The 21,351-nt window shown below is 55.0% G+C and overlaps 2 protein-coding genes across 4 annotated transcripts; one reads left to right on the forward strand and one right to left on the reverse strand.

Annotated features, from left to right (window-relative positions):
• Window positions 1-1,188: 1,188 nt before the first annotated feature.
• Window positions 1,189-8,533, forward strand: LOC118885724 (testis, prostate and placenta expressed). The gene is made up of 8 exons (XM_036834654.1): window positions 1,189-1,289; window positions 2,028-2,288; window positions 5,618-5,679; window positions 5,900-6,074; window positions 6,501-6,562; window positions 6,781-6,845; window positions 7,198-7,230; window positions 8,357-8,533. The coding sequence occupies exons 2-8, from the start codon at window positions 2,066-2,068 to the stop codon at window positions 8,385-8,387; spliced, it is 651 nt and encodes a 216-aa protein (XP_036690549.1). The 5' UTR covers window positions 1,189-1,289; window positions 2,028-2,065; the 3' UTR covers window positions 8,388-8,533.
• A 5,029-nt stretch (window positions 8,534-13,562) lies between these two features.
• On the reverse strand, window positions 13,563-21,342 carry ZNF319 (zinc finger protein 319). Of its 3 annotated transcripts, XR_005017479.1 has the most exons (3): window positions 20,901-21,029; window positions 17,013-19,174; window positions 13,563-13,572 (listed from the first exon to the last, which is right to left on the reverse strand). XR_005017479.1 is itself a non-coding variant. In XM_036833826.1 (2 exons), the coding sequence occupies exon 2, from the start codon at window positions 18,921-18,923 to the stop codon at window positions 17,166-17,168; it is 1,758 nt and encodes a 585-aa protein (XP_036689721.1). In that variant the 5' UTR covers window positions 18,924-19,174; window positions 21,204-21,342; the 3' UTR covers window positions 15,315-17,165. The 3 variants fall into 3 exon arrangements, 2 of the variants coding, with proteins under 2 accessions (XP_036689721.1, XP_036689720.1); XM_036833826.1 differs by lacking the exons at window positions 13,563-13,572; window positions 20,901-21,029 and adding an exon at window positions 21,204-21,342 and having other exon boundaries at window positions 15,315-19,174; XM_036833825.1 differs by lacking the exon at window positions 13,563-13,572 and having other exon boundaries at window positions 15,315-19,174.
• Between the last annotated feature and the right edge of the window lie 9 nt (window positions 21,343-21,351).

The raw sequence follows: 21,351 nt of genomic DNA on the forward strand, positions 1-21,351 counted from the left end.
TGACCTGACTGGTAGTTACACAGGGTCTCACTTTATAAATTATGAGTTACATTATATATTTACGCACTTTCTGGATTTTGTTATATTTTTAACTTTAAAAGAGTTTTAAAAAAAATAAATTATGATGGGGTGGTGAATGAAGTCCAGGGAAAGTTTTCTTTAAGGGGTGGGACTTGGGGATGCTGCTCTGGGGCTGGATGGAGCACTGGAGGAGGAGCAACTAGGGAGGCAAATCCTACTTGAACCTCACAGTAGGGGTGCCAGGGCCCATCAGGCTCAGCACTTGGGCAGGTGTATGCAAAAGCACGTGCCAAGATATGCAAATAAGTTGAGTCTCCCCAGGGTTTCCTCACGGGGTGGGGGGAGCAGGGTCCACCTCCAGCGGTTCTTTTTTTTTTTTTTTGGCCTCGCTGCAAGCCTTGTGGGATCTCAGTCCCCTGACCAGGGATTGAACCCAGGACCGCGGCAGTGAAAGCACTTAGTCCTAACCACTGGACCGCCAGGGAACTCCCCCAGTGGTTCTGACCTTGGTGGTGGTCAGGCCCCAGGGCTTCAGTGCTGGGCTTAGGACCTCATGACCTTGCTTTTTTGGGAAGGCGGGAGGGAGGCTGCAGGCCTGCAGGGGGAGTATCACCTGCTAATCCCTGTCCTGCTGAGGCCACCACTCTCCCTGATCCCCTTATGCTGACCCTGGATCCTGGCAGCCACTAATCTCCACCTCTGGAGACTCAAGGACTGGCAGGCAGGGCAGTGCCCTCTTCCCTGAGGCTTGTAAGGAGGGCAGTAAGTGTCCGTGAGCCCTGCCAGCTCACAGACACTCCTCCTGGCAGGGCCCGGGGCCCTTGCCTAACACAGATGGGAGATTTGAGGCCCAGAGAGAGACAATAAGTAGTCTAGGGTCACACAGCCTGCCCTGGCCAGCCCTGGCCAGCCCTGGCATGGCCACCCCCAGGGAGACCCAGCTCCTTGTCTGATTTCCCCAACATGCCCAGCCTGTGTGAGGCCTGGGAGACAGCATCCTTCAGGAAGGCTGAAAGAGGGGGCCAGGGCAAGGACCCCTGGCAGCAGGCTCTTCTCCTCGGAGCCTCCGGTTGTCATGGTTGCCGAGGAGACGGTGCCCTCACAATCAGGCTGCAATGGGCATTGTCTCCGCAGAATGTCCCTTTATTCTCCTACTGCCTCATAAGGCACTGGGGCTCAGCCCATCTCCCTGCCTCTTTTCCCCATTGAGCAGTCGGAAGAGCAGAAAATCCCCGTAAGCCTGTGCACCTGGGGCCCGTGGCCTGCAGGTGAGGTACCACTGTGGTGGATCAGGAGCAGGGAGTCCTCCCTCCCCTCTACCCTCACTTCCCCACTTCCCTGTCCCTTCCCCACGAAGGCCCAGCCTTCGAGGCGGCTTCCCCATCTGGTCGTCATGCCCTCTCCGTGCTCCTCCATGGCCCAAGGTCCTCTCTCCTCCTGCCCACCTCCCTACCGCCCACCTCCATCTCTCACCTCCAACTGGGGTCAGGAAGAAAGCAACGGGACTCAACAAATTCTCACTAAAGTTTAAATGACTCAAAGGCTCTGGGAATATCCACTTTTTAAAACGAAGCACTGGGGAACCAGCCATACTTTTTCTAGTTCACGTCTATCACGTCTCTCCCCTTATTTAAAACCTTTCTATGTCTCCCTGTAGAATGTTGAGTAAATGCCAGACACCTTAGCTAAGGCCAGAAGTCCATAATTAACTACCCAGAGGCAGACTGAGCTCAATTGTGAGTCCACTTGCTGCTGCTGCCGCTTCCTGCTCATTATTGAAGAACAGACACAAATGGCATCTCTTTTAGACCATTCGCTGAATGCCTCAGCCTCCCCAGACACACACCCCCTGTACTGTCCTCTGCCAGGGCCCTTAGCACACCCTCTGTGTGTGTGTGTATTTGAGCGTCCCTGACCCCACCATAGCTCCTGGCACACAGTAGGTGGTCAGTACCTGTTGGACGAGTAGACAAACCGGCACTGGCCAAGGTTGTGTTCCCGCACAGAAGGGTGTCTGGTTGGGGTGTCTCTGCCCCCCCAAGCCATGGCCCGCATCATCAACCTGGTGCCCTGGGAGGACGGCTCCACCCACGTGTACGCACCCCCGGCCGTCCTGCTGCCCGTGGCGCGGCGGCGCAACAAGCTGGCCGGCGTGAAGCAGCAGCTCTACCACCCAGCCCTGCCCAGCCTGCGCCGCATGGACATGGACTCCGTCAGGGCCTGCCTTTCCGACGAGCACTGCCAGACCACCACCTACTGCCGCAAAGGTCAGGCCACCTGGCCACCACCGGCCCCTCTGGGCCTTCGGGGAAGGCGTGGGTGGTTTGGAGGAGAGAGATCTCGGAGGGAGAAACCATGAGTGGCAGGTGAAAGGGTTAAAGGGAGTCGTCCCCGCTCTGCTCCTCCCTGCCTGGGTATCTTCCAGGTCTGAGCCTCTGTTTCCTTATCAGTAAAATGGGGACGCTAACAGTGCCGGCCTGTCAGGGCTATTTTGAGATTAAAATGAGATAAGGCATGAAGAGCACTTGGAGTAGTGCCTGGCACATAATATGTGCTCAACAATAATGTTGTTATTATTATTAATGGAGAGGGAACTGTGCAGAGGTCAGCAGTTGCAGGAGGAGGAGGAATAATAATAGCAATAATAACAACTTCTGCCCAATCATCTCTCCCTTTGAAAAAGGAAGAGAAAGACACCTGTCATGAAAGAGAGGTGGACATGGGAGCCTTTGGGGTAAAGGGCCACACGGGGCTAAGGAAGAACTCTTCATCGATTGAGAAGCTTGGGTATGGAGATAGGGGTGCCACACAGACACCCACACTCATTCATTCCAGCACATTTATTCATTGCCTGCTTTGTGCCTGACACTGTGCCTGGAACAAAGGCGCTCCAGCTAGCGGGGACAGCACATGCAGAGGCCTGGAGGGGAAAAGCTGCATGAGGTGTTGGTGAACTTGAGGGGTGTGGTTGGGTGGGAGGATAAGGAGTGCGGGGGCAGCAGGAGCTGTGGCTGGGGATGAGGACACAGCTCAGGGAGGGCTAAGCTCAGGGGTCTGGACTTCCTGGGGAGGTAGATAAGAACCTCTGAAGACTTTAAGAAGGAAAGAGGTCCGAGCATTGGGGCCGTGGGGAGTGGGTGACCCAGAGAGACTAGAAGTGGATGATGGGGGGGAGGGTGAGTGATTAGGACACTGGGAGGGACCACAGTCTTCAGGAAGTAGTGATAGTGTCTGGCCACAGGGGAGGGATTTGGAAGGTATTTAGGAGATAAAGTAACACGATTTGGTACCAGTGTGGGTAGAGGGGCAAGAGTGAGGAGTCCAGGGTGATACCCAGGTTCAGACCCAGGTGACAGGTGGAGTGAGGGTGTCAGAGACTATAGGGAGATCTCCAGAGGTCCCACAGAGACCCCTACAGGGCCACGATGGGAAACACAAATACGGGAAGTGGGTGGGAACGCAGTGGGGGGAAGGGGTGAAAGGTGAGGTGGAGTCCCCACACCCCCCCCTCCGAAGGGGAGCAGCTATGGGGTCCTGCTGATACTGTGTGGGAAAGGTCAGCACAGTTCTACCAATTTCCTGGCTTCCAGGAGAGGCCAGGGATCTAGATTTTTAGGGCGAGCTCTTGAGTATTGCAAGTATGTTTTTAATAAAAGCAATGGAGTCACAGTTTCAAAATTCAAAATGCTGTAACAATGTACATTTTAAAAATTCTCACTCCTCCCCCTGCCATCCCCACTTACAGGTAACCACTCTGAGCTCCTGCTGAATCCTTCCATTGTTTGCTACTGTAAATACAAACCTATTATTTTCCTCCCCAACTTTTTTTGTTAGGAACATATTCAAACATAGAGGAAGGTTGAAAGACTAATACTATGAACATTCATTACCTTCCACCTGCTTCAATTAATGTTTTGACATATTGTTTTCATTCTCTCTCTCTCTCACAAACATACACACACACACACACACACACACACACACACACACACACTTTAGCAAGCAGTTCCCAATGATAGAAACAAACTCAATACCATTATCACGTCTAGGAAAGTTAAAAATAATTCCCTAACATCTAATATTCAGTCCGTATTAAAATGTCCCCAATTATCCCCAAAGATGTCCTTTATAGCTGTCAAAAAAATTTTGGAACCAGGGTTCAATCTAGGATTGTGCCTTGTAATTTGTTGTCATGTCTCTTGTGTCTTAGTCTAAAACAGTCTACCCACTTTCCATTTTTCCCTCATAATATTGACTTTTTAAAGAGTCCAAAACAGTTTTATTGTAGACGAGTCCTACATTGTGAATTTGAGTGATTGTTTCCTTATGGTGCTGTTTACCTTGATAGTCTATTTTCTGTAAACTAGAAGATAGGTGTAGAAGCTTGATTGTAGAAGCTTTCACAGGTGTTGGATGCCATATTTGCCATGATGGCTCAGCAGGAGGCACATAATGTCATTATCCCACTATGCATGATGCTAAGTTTGATGACTTGGTTAGGTGATGACCTGAATGTATATTCTTCTCTGCCTCCAATCATCTCAATTTTAGGCTTTAAAGCCATATAAAGGCATATACTCTTCTGCACCTTGGAAGGTTTTGAATCAAGAACTTCCTCTACTGATTTTTAATCAAGGCATAGTGAGGATGTATCATAGTTTATTTAACCAGTCATTTAATGACAGACACTTGAGTTATTTCCAATCATTTTCTATTACAAACTATGCTGAAATGGGTAAACTTTCTACCCACATCATTTCCCAGTTGTGCAACTGTAAAGTAGGATAAATTCCCAGAAGTGGGACTATAGGGTCAAAAGGTATGTGTATTTATAATTCTGATAGATAATGCCAATTTCTTTCCATAGGCTCAAATCAGTTTATAACCCCTGCTGGCAATATATGGCAATGGCCCTGTTTCTGATAACTGCACTCATTTTTGGATTGTTTCCAATCTGATATGAAAAATTGGTATCAATGTAGTTTGAATATGCATGCATCTTATTATGAATGAAGCTGAGTGTCTTTTCATAGTTTAGGGACCATTTGCATTTCTTGTGTTTGTGTGTGAACTACCTATGCAGACTGTTGACCCATTTTTCTTTTTTTCTCTTTTTCTTCTATTTTGTTTTATTTTATTTTATTTTGTCTTGATTTATAGGAATTCTTTCAATATTACGGAAATTTCACCTCATCTACAAAATAAGTGGAAATATTCTTTTCCCATTTGTCTTTTGACTTTCCTTGTGTTTCCTTATGTTGCCATGCAGAAGTTTATTTCTATGTAGTCCAAGTTATCAACATTTTCTTTAGGCTACCTGATTTTGAATTAGAGTTGGTAAGGCCTCCCCCACCCCAAGGTTATAAAGAAATTTATCCATGTTTTCTTCTAGTACGTCTATGGTTTACATTGAAATTTTTTATCTATTTGGAGTTTGTTCTGTTGAATGGGGTGTGTTAAGTAAGAATCCACTTGATCTTAGATTTTTTTAAAGTTGTCAAGTATTTCAAAAACCTTTTAAAGCAGTGTGGACCAAACCTCTCCTGTGTGGGCCTGTGACCACTGGTGGACTCCTCCCTTTCTCTTTCTCCTTCAGATGACTTTGACAATGCCTACTTCACACTCCTCGGTGTCCCCAACAAACGCCTGCAGTGTTTGGTGAGTGTCCTTTGCCCCTGGCCCTGGGTTTGCTCTGGGGACCTGAAGGTCCCGCGTGCACCTAGCCCCAAGCACCTCGAGTGCTGGGCTCTACTCCGTGCACTTCCTCAGCTACCAGCTTGGGACCCTAGCCCCTTTGCATCTCCTTCAGGGGCTTCAGAGCCCCCTGGGTCAGATGGTTCAAGTGCCCCCCGCGCCCTGACTCCCTTCATCCTGGCAGGACATCACGGCGACCGGCCAGAGGCTCCAAAATAGGTGCCGCGAGAGAAAGCTGGAGCCCATCGCACCGGGCATCAACAGGGTCGACTGGCCCAACTTCACGCGCGCCATCGAGGACTGGTCCCGCTTCGTGTCCTCTGCCGGCGAATTCAAGCTGCCCTGCCCGAGCAGGAAGGGTCAGTCTACCGGCGGGGAGGATGCCTTACTGTGGGAGAGACAACTGGGCCGCTGGGTCCCTGGAGCCGGGACCCCGAGCGCTGACCGCGGGCGGGGGCTTCGGGGGTGGGCTCTGACAAAGACAGGTCTAGGAGATAGGAGCAGCTGGGGCACTCAGAGCGGGCTGGACCCAGACAGACTGAGGTTCACGGAGACAGGGCTTGTCCTGGGGAGGGGGCGGGGCCAGGCCCGAGCCAGTGGGAGCCAGTGGGGCGGAGGTGGAGGGCAGGGTTGGTTCTGGGACTGCCGGAGCTTAGTCCGGAGGGGGGACTGGTTCTAGGAGCAGGCGTGGGCGTGGCTTGATCTAGGGGCGGGGCTCAGTTAAGAGTAGGGGCGGGGCTTGCTCTGGGCTGGCGGGGGGCCAGAGATGGGCGCTCTCTCCGCAGTCGAGAGTTTCAGCGGCTACGCGGTGCGGTACTTGAAGCCGCAGGTGACCCAGAACTGGCGGGTAGGTAGGCGCGCTGCTCCGTCCCTGGCGGGGCGGGGGTGGGAGAGAAGCGGCTAACACGGGGGTCGGGGAGGGGGAGAAGAGACCGAGAGTAAGGTCTCCCAGTGCCCAGGGCCAATATCCCCGGCAGAGAGTGCTGTGCGGGGCCTCGGCGGGGGAGTCCGTGTCCCCTCTACTCAGTGGACATCCCCCCCCCTAATTCCTCTGGCCCGCCCCAGTTCTGTCTTAACCAGAATCCCAGCCTGGATCGCTATGGACAGAAACCCCTGCCTTTCGACTCCCTGTAAGTGACCCCACAGACCCCGGGACCCCATACCTGGCGGAAGGAGAGTGCGGTCTTGGCTGCTTTCACCACCGCATACCTAGTGGCCCTTGAAAATGTGAGACCTAGGAAGAATTGATTGGCTCCGAAACACCACAAGAAAATTGCAACTTTAAAACGACTAAATGTTTAATTCCTACCAAACGGAGCATCCTGTCATCCAGTCCCTAGCAACTCCACCTTTCAGAGTGGAGGAGTTAAGGTGGGGCGAAGGTGCAGTGTAATCTTGGTGGGATGGCGCCTGCTGACGAGTTTGTTCCCAGAGAGGGTCACCCTTCCTCACCTCGGCCTCACCCTCTTCTCTCTTTTGCAGGAATGCTTTCCGACGCTTCGGCTCTATCTACAGGTAGGGCTCCAACTGCAGTGGTGGGGGGGGAATGACCCCGCCCCCGCCCCACATTTGGCCACGCCCCCCAGTCGGGCAGCGCGCGGGCCCTCATGAAGGAGGCGCCAGAGGATTGGTACCCTCCTGGATGATGTCAGGGGGGCGCGAAGGTCTTCCCCCTGGAGAGATCTTCGCCAGGCAAAAGTGCAGCCCACTGGGAGGTGGAGGCAGTAGAGTGCCTTTCCCTCTCGATTTGGCCCAGAGGAGACCAAAAGGCAAAGACGGGGGTTAGGGGGATTAGGGGGGGCGGGGTTACCTAGGAGAAGAGCAGGGACTGGAAGAGTAAACAGACATATAAGAAATATAATGGAAGGAGCCAAGAATCTGCCTTCCAGGAAGCAGGTGAAGTGGTAAGGGCTGGGACAAGTGCTCCCAGGAGAAGAATGCAAGATATTCAAGCACCTTCATAATTTGGCCATCTCCCACCTCTCCAGCCCCATTCCCTACACTTTAGCAGTACCAGACTCCTGGGTGCAACCCAAACCAAGCAACCAAGCACTCCATATCTTTGCTTGTGCTGTTTCAGCACCTAGATGATCTTTCTACCTCTGCCTGGAAAACTCTTCCTTACACTTTAAAACCCAGCCCAGATGTCCCATCCTCCTTGAAGTCTTCTCTGACCTTCTGCCTTTCCCCTCCAGCTCAAACCCCCCTCCAGTTGGTCTCCGTATGTGTATCTCTTTCCATCTTAGAGCACACAGGCTATTGCATTATAATTATTGATGAAAGTTTGCCTTCTTTCACCTGCCCTGTGCACACACAAGGGAAAGCTTTTTTTTTTTACTACCATATAATGCCTGCCAGAGTAGGCTCACTAAATGATTGAAAAGTGAGTAAAGCTCACGGGAGATAAAGATGAGGCAAACCGGGAGTGGGGCTTGAAAGTCAAACAGACCAGTCAAAAATATATTAAAGGAAATAGGGAGCCATTGAAGGCTCTTGAGCCATAGAGAGACAGGACAGAAGCTGTGTTTTCAGAGCCTTGAGGGCAGGAAGGTGGGTTTGGTGGGGAAGGCCTAGAGAAGGACAGCCTGATTTTTCCCCAGGACATCCTAGAGGCCCCCACCTCACCTGTTTCTTTCCACAGTCGTGTTAACTACCTGACACCCTGGCGTTAATCTGTGAAAAGGAGGCCGATCCCCAGGCTGCCGAACCATGCCACCTCAGGTTCCCCAGCAGGACAGAGGGTGTATGGCGGCAGCACCCATCTCCCTAAGAGTTTAGCCTGACTGGAAATAAACCTTATGCTCCATAAGCAGGCACCACACCCGTGTGTGTGTGTGTGTGTGTGTGTGTGTGTGGTGCAGGGGCTGGGGGAGGATCAGGACCTCAGGACCTCAGGATGTCTTACCCTTACCTGCCTCCTGCCAACTCCTGGAGGACTGGTGGCGGTGGGGGGAGTTGGGAAAGATGTCTGGTGACCCCAGGTAGAGAATCAGGGTCTAGGCCCCAGGGCCCAGCCAGGGATGAAGTACAGAGGCAGGCCCGCCTGAGAATTAGGTTTTCTTTGTGCCCCCGTTCCCCTGCTCATAAGCCTACAACCAAGCCCCTTCCACCTCAGACTCTGAACTTGAGCCCTAAAGAGAAAAGAGGGGGCTCAAAAGGGATTTTAGACCCCTCTCTCAGAAGCCCTTGCCATCCCAGCGTGTGCTGGGGGCCTCCCTGGGCCCAGGGTTCCCCTGAAGAAGTGGAATCAGGCCCTGGAGGGTTGGCCTATGGTCTCTATTCCCTGTGAAGCAGCTGAGTGTGGAAGTAAGATGAGGTGCCCAAGCCCACTCAGAGAAGAAAGTTTCCTCTCCCCAAAGCACCGCCAATGAACATACCATGTAAGCAAAAAGTTATCTGCTCTATCCACATAGCTTCAGGACTAGCCCTCATCTGCCTACCAACCTACAGAAAGGAGGCCTGATGTGCTGGGGACAGCCGTGGGGCTCCTGGGCCAGGTCCAGAATAACCCTGCTCAAAGTTTTGGGCTAAAGAAGAGTGTCTCGGCGTGGCTGGGTGTTAGAGAAGCCAGCATCAGCACTTAGCTCCAGGACCTTCCAAATACCATCCCACCTGTGGCCAGTCTGCAAGGACAGACCCAGATCAGGGTAAATAGCCGCCAAGCTCAAGAACTGTTTGAACAGGACTTCTGGTGCTAGGATCTGAGGCCTCAGGGATCCATGAACCTTCTGAAATCATGTCCAAAACCATGGGTCCACCCACATGTGCATTTTCCATGGAAAGTCTCCTTGTTTTCATCTGATTCTCAGGAGAGTCAGTGCCCACAAAGGTTAGGAAACCCTGACTTACATCCTCCTCATCCCCTTCCACTAATATTTACTGAGCACCTAGTGGATGCAAGCCTGGTCTCAGGTGGAAGGAGTTTAAAACAATAATACCAGCCCCTCACCTCTGGACCCTGTGTTATACTGTTTAGAACACATCATCTCCTCCAGGCCTCATACTCCATAAGTACCCAGGAGAGTGAGCAGAACCAAAGCTACTCTATTTCACAGATTGGAAAACTGAGGCCCAGATCAGGGAAAGGCTCCAGCCAAAACCAGAACCCAGGACTCGAAGTCAGTCCCAGCACTTGTCACAGTACTCACATACAGTTTGTGCTCAATATTCGTAGAATAAGTTATTTCCCAGAATGGGGGTCTTTTGTTCAACCTTGGGTAATAAACAAGGAAATGAGTTGTTTTGTTGTCTGATATGCAGGCAGAGCCTGCCTTACAAATTCGAGGCTGATTTTAATTTCTTTTGGGGGTGGTGTTGGAGATCATCACCCTTATACCGAGGTGAGGGAGGGAGTCTGTCCTCTGTCCTGAAGTATGGAGCTCTGCTGACAACCGGGCAGGAGACAGGAGCATGGGGAGGAGGGGATGGGAAGTGGTAAGTAGATCAGAGCCCTTTCCTCCTTGGGGGCCTGTCAAGGAGGTATCCAGCTTCCTGCCATTTCATGCAGGAAGAAGCACTTTCCTCCAAGCCCAGGGGCAGTCCACCTGGATTGAACCTTGGGAAGCCATTGGCGAAGGCCCCTGAGGTATGAGAGCCACATTCTTCAGCCCTGAGTGTCCCCTCCAACATGACAGCTCAGAGAGAAATAGATTTGCCCGAGGCTCATAGCGGAGATGCTGGAGTCCTGGCCTGTGTGAGACTGTGGGCAGTCAGGGAGCTCCAGAGAGCGTGCTGAGATACCAGAGGGAATCAAGTGCCTGTGTGTCTTCTCGTGGCCCTGCTTCCTTGGCACTGAATGACTGGACAAGTCCCTCTGGGAATTTGGCCCAGCAGACATTCAAGGCCTTGCCAGACCCCATGCTAGGTGCTGGGACACAGACCAGAAGACTTGCCTGCCTTAGAGGTACTTCTAGTCCAGTAGGAGAGAGGTAAACCCAGCTGATTCAAACCTGAAAGCAGAAGGTGAGAATGTGAGCACACCTAGACCATGTTCCTCAAGCCTAGGAATTTGATTAGGTCCTTCCTCACCAGTTGTACATGGAATCCTAATTTCATAGATATAAAAATATGTGCCCAAGAATAAAGGAAATACAGAGTAGATGCACATTAACAAGTCTGATTTAGTATGCACTTGCTATTTTTTACGTGCAAGGCAATGTATCAATATTAAGCACTTTGCAGTGCCCAGGAGGTGGGCAGTTTTAGACCCATTTTACAGATGATGAAATGAACTCAGAAAGGCTAAGTGACTGGCCCATGGTCACACAGCTGGTGGTTGGCAGAGCTGGGAATTGAAGCCAGCCTGCCTGACCCCCTGAGCCTGTGGCCACCATACTCTACTGCCTTCCTGCTATGAGAGAGATGCACGCCAAGAGTCGGGGGGAAACCAGTGGGGACATTCGACCTGAGCTTAGAGAGAGGAGAAGATGTTCCACCAGAAAGTTCTCTTGGAGTTACTGCCAGTGGCAGAATCTGCAGGTTGAAAATCCCAAGAGATGGAGAGAAGCCACCCAGCCTGTGCCACTGTCTCCCCGCCTGGAAGTTCCCTCAGCCTCAGGGGGCTCTTTGCTCCTCATAGAGAGATCACAGTAGAAATCCTCCCTGTGGCCATTGCCTTGGGGACAGCCCAGCCCCCATGGCCTCACCTCCAGGCTTTTCTGGCCTGATCCCAATCCAGTACCCAGGCCCTGGGCCTCCATGTGCTACCCCTACCCCCGACGGCATCACCAGTCTCCTTGCTGTTCCAAACACCCAGGCTCCTGTCTGCCTCCTAACCTTTAGTCAACGCCTTCCTCCCACCTGAAATGCTTTCCCCATCTCTTCCTATCCAAACCTCACCCTTTCTTCCAGGCAGACCTCTCTCAAATCCTCCCTTCTCCCCAATTCTTCCCCAAGACTATGAGGACAGGAACCGTAGCTGTTTCAGGGGGACTAACTCATAGCCTCTGGCCCACAGTAGGATCTTGGGAAATACTGCACTCGCCGGCCCCTCTTATCTCTCTAACAGGATCTGGGACTCAGGAATGGGGCCTGGGGCCTCCCAGAACCAACACACGGATGTGGACTAAATGAAACAACTACTACAAAGTAATAGTTGTGTTTATTACAAAGCAACACGCAAAACACATACCCTCACCCTGGGGCTGGCAACGGGGAGGGTCAGGGATGGAGTAAGGGTCCTAGCTCAGGGAGAACGGGGTGAGGGCTGGGGAGGACTCTCACAGGTAATATTTTGTACTAAGTACCAGCAGCTTTGACATTTTTGACCCTACCTTTTGATACATGAAAACCTCAAAACTCTCTCATCTGAAGTTCTACCTTCATGCCCTGCCACGCCAGCTCAGTGTCTGGCAAACAGCCGGTGCTCAGTGATGCTTATGGATGAACAAAGGCAGGAATGCAGACCCAGAGTGGGGATGGAGACACACGCATGGTGAGGAGGGAGACCCCACGGGCCCCAGCCCACCTCCGCCCCTCCCCTCAACCTCCTTTTCAGGGCCCTGAAGGAGGACTGGGCATTCCTGCCAGAATCTGCAAAAATCAATAGCGGCCAAGGCTTTTCCTGGAGGCATGACCTTCAAGGAACAAAGAAAGCACCGTCTTGAGGATGGGATGCGGAGCTTATCACAGGCGAGCCTGGCCCAGGCGCAGAGGCCTTGGGCAAATTTCCAAGGCCTGAGCAGTCCATGGTCCTGTCTGGGGCCTGCTCTGGAGGAGGGATGAGGTTGGGGACTGGGAAGTCAGGTGGAGGCTCTCCATGGAGCTGCCTCTGCACAGATGGCAGGACAGAAAACGGAGGCTCCAGTCCCTCAAGGAGCTGAGAGTAGGCCCGAGGGCTGGCTGTCCCCTCTGCCTGCTGGTGAAGAGCTTTCCTGCCCCCATCAGCCCTGGTGCCAGCACCAGTCCCGGCCATTGTTCCCGGCTTCCTGGCCCGCAAAGAGTGGGTTGGAGCCAGAGCCCCAGGCTTCAGTGGCTGCAGCTGGAGGTCTGTGGGTTCAGAGCCCAGGCGGTCCCACCCCGCCGCCTATCCCCCCACCTAGCCAGACCCCACAACGCCAGGCCTCTCTCATCACTAAGCGTACGGCTTTGGGAAGCCCCTGGACTTCTCAAGGATCAGCACAAAACACATCCTCAGGTCTGCCCTGCCCATCTCATGGAGGTGGTATGAGGCTCAGACCAGCTGGTGGATGGGAAAGGTCTTGTGTAGCAGGGTGGGCGTGGGAGAGCCCTGACGCTCAGGTAGGAGAGCTAGGCTGGCTCCCTTCTGCCTCTGACCTCCCAGTGCTCTGCTTTCCTGAGTGGCCACTACGTGGCAAACACTCCACACAGGTCATTTCATGGGACCCTCACCCTAAGCCCAGAAGAGAGCATTAATGGCTCCATTTCACAGATGAGGAAAATGAGGCCCAGAGAGATCCAAAAACCTTCCCAAAGCTTTGGTGCTGATGAGTGGCAGAGGCAGGACTCCAGCCAGGCCTGACTGTGGTGCTCTTAACTACGACAGCACAGCACTGCCACGGTGGTTCACGAGCGCAGGCTCCACCCCTGGAGAGCAGGGTCCTCTCCCACTGCCCCCCTGGGGGGCCGAGCACAGAGCCAGCCACACAGTGGGAGTCTGACAGAGCCGTCAAGATGATGGGCTCCCTAGGAAAGTTGTCTTTGGTGGCCCAGCTTGCCCTGGCAATGACTTCAAGGACCCAGGAGAAGGGACCCCCACCCCACCCAGCAGTGCCTCTTTCCCCAGGAAGGGGAAATTATTAAGTCCAGAGTGTGAATTTATGTCAGCCTCTCGCTCTCGCTCCTCTGGCCCTCATCCACATGTCACCCCTCACCCCAAGGTACCACCCTCTTCCCATCCTGTCAGTGGTTGGGGCAAAGGGGATGACTACCCGGAGATTAAAGATGATAGTGCTAGTTTGTACCCCAGCCATAGAACCTGAAGTTCCCCCATGAAAATTCCATGCTCTAAGAGATGGAGCCTCACATCAGCTATGGGACACAGGAAGCGGTGGGGTTCCTGGGCAGGTAGGTGGGAGAGGTACCTGTGTGTGTGGCCGGGTACAGTGTGTAGCTGCTTAAGCCAGTTTGTGCTGTTTCTGTCACTTACAATCAAGAGAGACCAGAATGAGACAGGTGGGGAGCAGACTGGAGGCTGAGAGAGGCAGGAAGGGGAATAGGGCCCACGGGTTGATCCAGTTACCTTCCCAGAATCAGAGCGACAGGTCTCTAAGGACCCTTAGAGATCAGAGGTCAAGAACTCTGCTTCAGATGGAATCAAGGCCCCAAGAGGAACAGAGCCTGCCTGGGATCACTTATCAAAGGTCTAAGACCTGAGCCTGAACACACAGGCCCCCAGGCCAGGGCTCCATTCACGGCCCTGGTTTTAGTCCAGGTGGGAGCCCCACTGCTTTGTGAGGGGAGGCAAGGTGGGGACAAAGGAAGAACACCAGGGCACACGCAGAACACCACCTGTTCAGGAAGAGCAACCTGAAGCTATAAGGCACCCAACACATGCCAGTGCTTTCCAGGAGTCTCTGCGAGGTGGGTGGGTTTTGCCTAAGGTCACTGAACTAGAAAGGAAGCCAGGATTCAAGCCGGGCACAGGGACAAGGGGCCCTGGGCGTCCTTGCTGAGAGGTGGACGCTTGCACACGGCTTCTCAAGGGCAGAGTCCTCCTGTGGCCACACGCCGAGGGAGTAAGAGGACCATGGGGTCCTGGTCACATCCGGGGTCCCCCCTGGCCTCTCCACTAAGACTTCTGCAGCCAGTTTTGAGCTCCCTGCGGCGTGGGTAGCTCCTTGTCCTCTTTCTACCCTCACCTCCACCCCTACCTTCAGGGCAGGGGTCCCTCCTGACCACCCTCCACTGGCTCTCAGACCTGGGGGGAGTTGCTTCTACCTTCCTCTCCCCACCTCCACCCTTGCCTTTGAGAAACAGGAGGAGCTTGAGTTGCAGTTGGCCCACTGGGGGACAGGATAGGGGACAGAAGAGGGGTGCAGGAAGGCTGAGGTGGAGGCGGCTGGGTTGGACATGCAGAGGGATCACCGTGCGACAGGGTGAGCAGGAGTGGGGTGAGAGCATGTGATCCTCGGGGGCGGCGCCTGTAGGCTGCTCCAGGCAGACCCTGATTTTCCACTGGGGCTAAGCAAGCTCTCCTGCTTACCAGGCCCAGTGCCCAGCTTCTGACCATCCATGAGCTGCCGGTCCCTCACAGATCAGCTCCCTTTACAGGGGCTGCAGTTAAACCCCAAGGATGTCAAGAGGTCACAGCCCAAGGATCCCAAGTGTCCTGCAGTTGGTACCGTCAGCATCGTCACAGCTTCCCCACCAGGGCCGCCATATGCGACTCCACTTAACTCTCACAAGAACCAAGCAAGGCAAGGGTTAACCTCCCCATTTTATAGATGAGGTAACTGAGTCCCAAAGAGGTTAAGTGACTTGCCCAAAGTCACACAACCAGAATGTTCAAAACATTCGAACCCAGCCTTATGTCCCAATCCCAAGCCTGCCACCCTGGCCTGCACACCTCACTCCCTCTCCACGACCCAACATTCCCCTCTAAAGAATGACCAGAACAAACTGTGCTTTGGTCTGTGAAGGTCAATGTCTTTACTTCTAAAGCATACATTGGACTCACTATATATTAACATCAAAAGGGCTATCTAAAATGGAATCATTCTTTTTAAAAATCCAAATTCTCACATTTTTATATAAGATCCAAAATGACATGAAATTAAACTATACAATGTTATGAACAGTATAACAACTGCTTTTAGAAAGCAAAATGAAAGAAAAACATTAGCAGTTGGGACTGTTTTCAGCCTGGGTTCCATGTCTTTTGAGGCATTGTGACTAAAGCCAGCACCGAGGGGAAGGACCAGCCCCTCTCTGCGGGCACAGGAAAGGAACCTAGGCAGAGGAGGGGGATGAGGGCTTTTCAGACTTCTGAAGGTGAGAGTGGGACAAGACGGGTCTCCCTGCTCCTCTGGGATCTTGGGGTGGGCACTGATTAAAGTCTCCTTTTAAGACCCAGGGAAGGGGTCTGGGAGAGGGTGGGGCAGAGCTGGGTTCAAAAGAATCATTTTGATAGTAAAGATCTTCTGGCCTTCCCGAGAAGAGTCCCAGCCAGCAAGCAATACCAATCGACTCCATCTCCCTACCGGTTTCCTTAACAACCCTCTTCCCCTGCCCACTCCTTATCCTGGACACCCTCAGCTCCATGAGCCCAGTGGGCAGCCAGAGACCTAGGGGGACCCTAGGAGGACCCGAAGGAGAACACTCTGGCCTTGGAAGTAGCTGGATGTTGTCTAGAGCATCTTGGTAGAGCAAGACCCCTGGAGTACAGGCCAGCAGCCAGACTGATGGGGGAGGGTGCCCATGGGCTGGGAGGGCACTGTGGGGTCAGAGGCGTTCCCATGGTCCTTTCACCTCCCCTACCCTGGGTACCCAGGCATGGTCTTGGCCCTGAAGCAGGGCTGGGGCGAGCTGATTAGGGCCACGCCCTTGAGGCTTTGGTTCACACAATTCAAAGGGGTGACACTTGTTCCCATCCACTGGGAAGATCACGGGCTTAGCCCTGCTTCCTCCCAGGCACCAGGTGATCTAACAGTCCCCTCTTTCACATCAGTAGTTCTGTCGGGCTGAGAGCGCATTCCCCACCAGTGCTTGGAACCATGCCACAAAGGTGGGAGGGGCACTTCCAAAACAGTGGGATTAGCCCTGGGTGCAAAGGCTGCCTTTCCTCCTTTCCCTGCGGACAGCACTGTCCCTGGCTGAGTGAGTCACAGGAGAACTTCTCTGCCTCCTCCCTCTGGCTGGGCCAATTGTCCTCCAAGCAGACTGAGCCCACAGGTGTGCAGCACCCCTGTATGTCTCGCCTGCCAGAAACCTGGAGGATGCATCGCCCCCGGCTGAAGCTGACAGAGAGGCCGGTGGCTCACAGTTTGCCCTCCTGGTTCCAGGACTACATCACGGAGCTGGCCTTCTCCCTCAAACAGCAACCTGAAGGGGGATGCCCTACACCCAGCCTACCTCTGGAGTCCAGCCCTTCTCCCAGGCGCTACCGTGACCCTCCTCTTTCCTAACCTATCCGATTTCTAATTAGGCTGAAAGGTCTGGGAAGGTTGGGCTAGCACCACCCCCTCGTTGGGGTGGAGAGAGGCCATTGGACTTCCAGCCTGGTTCCAGGCCCCCAGAGACAAGGGACGCTGAGGTCTCTCAAGAGAGCGAATCCTGTAATGGGAAAGAGGTCTGTGGGGTCAGGACCAGCCACAGCAATCTGCCGTCCCCGCCCCCACCCAGGCCTGTACCGGGAGTGCCAGGCACCCACACCCTCCACCTGCCCAGTGCCCTTCTGTCCTCACGCCCAGGGCCTCCCTCACAACACCGAGCCGGTGCAGGGATGGGTGCGAGGAGGCCGGGCCGGGCCTGGTGGGGGCCGCGGCGGGGACTCAGGGCAGGCAGGCGGCTACCTGGTAGGCGCCCTCGGCCGCAGCTGCGGCGGCGCTGTGCTGCGCGCTGTGCTCCTGCAGCAGGGCCACGTCCAGGAAGCGCTCGCCGCACCACACGCACTTGAACTGCTGCTCCCGGGCGTGCACGCCCTGGTGCTTGTTGAGGTGCTCACGCTGCTTGAAGGCCTTGTCGCAGTTGGGGCACTTGTAGGGTTTCTCGCCCGTGTGCACCCTCCGGTGCCGCTGCAGGTCGGAGGCGTACTTGAAGCGCTTCTCGCAGTCCGGGCACTTGAGCGGCTTCTCGCGGGCCGGGTCGCAGCGGTGCTGCACGAACTCGGAGGACGAGAAGAAGCGGCGCTCACACAGGGTGCAGCGCAGAGGCTTCTCGGCGGCCGAGCAGTGGGCCAGCTGGTGCTTCTGCAGAGCCGACGCCCGCTTGTAGGCCTTGTTGCACACCGGGCACTTGAAGGGCCGCTCGGCCGCGCCCGGCAGGCACTTGTGCCGCAGCAGCTCGGCCGACTGGTCGAAGCCCTTCTGGCACACGGGGCACTTGAAGAGGGTCTCGAGGGTGTGCACGTGCTGGTGGTAAAGCAGGTGGCTGGGTTGCCCGAAGCCCTTCTCGCACAGGCCGCACTTGAAGGGCTCCTCGGTCTTGTGCGTGCGCCGGTGCCGCATCAGCGCGTACTGCTGCTTGAAGCCCATGGGGCACAGGTCGCACTTGAAGGGCCGCTCGGCGCTGTGCGTGCGCTCGTGCTGCCGCAGGTCCGACGGCCGCTTGAAGGCCTTCTGGCACTCGCCGCAGCGGAAGGGCCGCTCCCCGCTGGGCGTGCACGGGTGCTGCAGCAGCTCGGATGACTCCTTGAAGTGCAGCTCGCACACGTTGCAGCGGAACAGGTGGTGCTCGCCCGAGTGCGCGTACATGTGGCGCACCAGGTGCGAGCGGTGCTTGAAGGTCTTCTCGCAAACCGCGCACTTGTACGGCCGCTCCGAGCTGTGCGTGCGCTTGTGGTGCACCAGGTGGGAAGACTGGCTGAAGCTCTTGTCGCACAGCGTGCACTTGTAGGGCTTCTCGCCCGTGTGGATGCGCTCGTGTCGCGAGAGCTCCGACAGGTGCTTGAAGGGCTTCTGGCAGATGGGGCAGCTGTAGGGCTTGTCGGCCTGTTCTGCAGGGGCTACGGCGGGCGGAGGGGGTGCAGGGGGCAGCGAAGGGGCGGCAGTGGCCGCGGGCTCAGCCGCCTCGGCGGGCTTGTATGTCTTCTCGCAGATGGAACATTTCACGAGGCCCCCAGTGCCGCTGTGCGCGCTGTGGTGCTGCGCCAGCGACGTGAGCAGCGAGAAGCCCATCTTGCAGACGCCACAGACAAAAGGCTTCTGTTCGGCCTGCACGCACTGGTGCTCCAGCAGGTCGGTAGCCTGGTGGAAGATCTTGAGACACTGCGTGCACTGGAACGAGCGGTCGTGGCCCGCCAGGCACTGGTGCTCATGCGGGCTGGACAGGTGCGCCAGGTCGTGACCGCACACGCCGCACTTGGGGCCCGGCTCGCCTGCTGGCTGCAGGGGCGCGTGCTGCGGGGGCTGCAGGCCCGGGTCAGGCTGCAGAAGGATGCCATAGACGGCACAGCCCAGGGGGTTCTCAGCTGTGCCTGGGGTCAGTGTGTGCTCGGCCAGGGCCGGCGGGGGTTCTGCGTGGTGTTGAGGCTGCGGCGGCTGCGGCTGCTGCGGCTGCGTCTGCGGCGGCTGCTGCCAGCTTTCCGACATGCTTGGGAAGATGAAACAGGGTTTGGAGAGTAATGGCTTCAGTTTCCCTGCTTAAGGTGACCCACACCAGAGAGAGAAGCTGCCCAGGATCAGGTATGGATGAGGACCTCAGACAAGGCACAGAGAGGGGCTAGTCAGGCGGCCCAAGTCATTAACCAAGACAGACTACAAGGCTCTGCCTACAGGACGGGGGTCTTCGAGGCAGGGTGCCAGCAATGGCAGGGAAGCTCTGCCTTCCCTGATGATTGGTTCTGTAGAGAAGAAAGAAATCGTGAGCTTGAGGCAGGGACATGCAGCTGTTCCCGGGGCCTCTCCCTGATCTGCCTGCACTCGCCACATTGACATAAACCACATCAGGGAAGCGAGAGGGGCTCAGGGCTGGGAGATCTGCTCCCTTCACATGCTACCAAAGACGTCTGCTGGCGGCTCAGCTCCTCCAGCAAAGGGGACAGTGGCTGTCTCCATGCCCAACCCACCTTCAGTTCCCCATCCCTGGGCCAGGCATCCCAACCTCCCAGCTTACTGTCAACCCTCTTCAATTAGCTGTCTCACGGGTGACAGTCTGGGGTGATCTGTCCACAATACAAAGAAGTCACAAGTTCTGCTCTTGCTCCAAAGAAAGAAGGAGGTGACCAGATAGGGCCCTGGCATCCAAAACAAGAATTTTAGTAACATAACTTTTTTTTTTGCAAAACACTTCTTACTTGGAAGCCCAGTACATAAGATAGATAAAAGCAGAAAGGCTCTGGTTGAGGCCTCCCTGTAGGCCTGCCAGCTTCTCTCCTGTTGCTGAATCTCAACCCAGGACACAACTGCTCATAAGAACAGACTGTGGGTCTAAGAGGCCAGGCCTCCCAGACCTGAGGGCCCCACAGCAAACGGCCTCAGTCAGTCAATATCTAAAACAACTGCATGAAACTGAGGACCATCTCAGAAACCTTCTCCCATCAGGGGCTGGCCCATACCCCTCTCAACTACCCCCCAGGCCCTCCCCCCTGACCATGTGCCTGTTCTCTCTTCACATAAGTGGGATGGCTTTGCAGGGACCTGAGCCAGTGCATGATGGGGGTTAGATGACGGGTCCACAGACCCATGCAGCCTAGATATCCACATAGCAGAAGTTCCCTAGTCTAGTCATCTCCCAGAGCACCAAAACAAGTCCTAAATCCTCTTCATCTGACAGTGTCAAGGCCTGTAGGAAAATGTAAGCAATTTCGAGTTTGCCTCTGCAATGTGGGAAGTAGCATGCTAACCACAGAGTGTTCGTCCCTATCACCTTTCCGGAGAGAACCCTTTTCCCTTGCTCCAAGTCTGTAACATTTTGGATAATCAATGGAAGGTAAAGACCACCCAGCTCAGGCAAATCTCTAACTCACCACTTTGTGGCAGCATAAGGTAATGACAGCGAGAGGGAACAACTTTTAGAATCAGATGCAACCCACTTTCAGGTTCCCAGCTCTTCTGCCTCTAACATTGAAAACTTTCTAAGTTTTCTCCCGATGAAAAGAGAAGGAAGGGATGCCTTTACAGGCCAGCCTGGCCTCTAACTGTTCTGCCAAAGAAACATAAGAGTCAGGCTAAAAGCTGTCAACCTCAGCATCTTTCTGGGAAGGGAAGAAGTAAAGAAGCCGCTGCTCTGGGTGGAGGCAGCAGGTTGCATGAGTGAGCAGGTACTGAAGCCTCCCCAGGAAAGAGGGAAGCAGAACTACTCTGAGCGAGGTCTAGGTCAGGCTGCGCCAACCCAACTGTTTTTTTTTTTTTCCGGCATGAATGGCTGCCAGACACAGGGTCCACGGTCCCAGGCCCCCAGCTCAGCTGCCCACCCTGGCCCCCCTCCAGGAAGGTGCGGCCAGAGGCCTCTCTGACCACTCAGGAAAGAGGATGAGAGACTAGGGTGAGGGAAGCAAGCGGAGGCCCCCACCTGCGCCCCACCCCAGCCCTTCCTCTTCCCTGGGAAACCGAATGAAAGCCGATCACCTCCCTGCCGGCACTGCCCGCCGGCCCAGCTGGGCTGCCTCCTGTCAGCCCTCGCCGGGAATGGACAGGCCGCTGCGGCCCGAGGGCCGGCCCCGCGGGCGATTGGGCCCGAGAAAGGCCCCAGGGCTGCAGGCTTGGCCCGGGAGACAGCTGCGCGTCGAGGTCGGCCTGGGCCGCCCAGGAGCTCAGGAGGCCGCCGGGTCGGGCTGGAGGGAGTGGAGGGGCGGCCGGGCCGGCTGGGGAAGGGGTGCGGCGGGCGCGGGAGTGGCGCCCAGCCGCGGCCCCGGGCGCCCAGCCGCTCACCTGCTCCAGGCCGCCCGCGGGGTCAGGCGCAGGGCGAGTGGCGACCGGCTGCTCTCTCAGCCGCCCCTTTATTCCGACTCCATCCGCGGCAGCGCGGCCTACGCGCTCTGCCAATCCCCGGCCTCGCGTAGCGGCGGCGTCCGGCTCG

Source organism: Balaenoptera musculus, chromosome 19, assembly GCF_009873245.2.
Source record: "Balaenoptera musculus isolate JJ_BM4_2016_0621 chromosome 19, mBalMus1.pri.v3, whole genome shotgun sequence".
NCBI lineage: Eukaryota > Metazoa > Chordata > Mammalia > Artiodactyla > Balaenopteridae > Balaenoptera > Balaenoptera musculus.

Coding starts and splice junctions, on each gene's coding strand:
- ZNF319 (XM_036833826.1), bottom strand. CDS start 18,923: ATGTCGGAAAGCTGGCAGCAGCCGCCGCAGACGCAGCCGCAGCAGCCG.
- LOC118885724 (XM_036834654.1), top strand. CDS start 2,066: ATGGCCCGCATCATCAACCTGGTGCCCTGGGAGGACGGCTCCACCCAC. Junction 2,289..5,617: donor CACCACCTACTGCCGCAAAG/GTCAGGCCACCT, acceptor TTTCTCCTTCAG/ATGACTTTGACAATGCCTAC. Junction 5,680..5,899: donor ACAAACGCCTGCAGTGTTTG/GTGAGTGTCCTT, acceptor TCATCCTGGCAG/GACATCACGGCGACCGGCCA.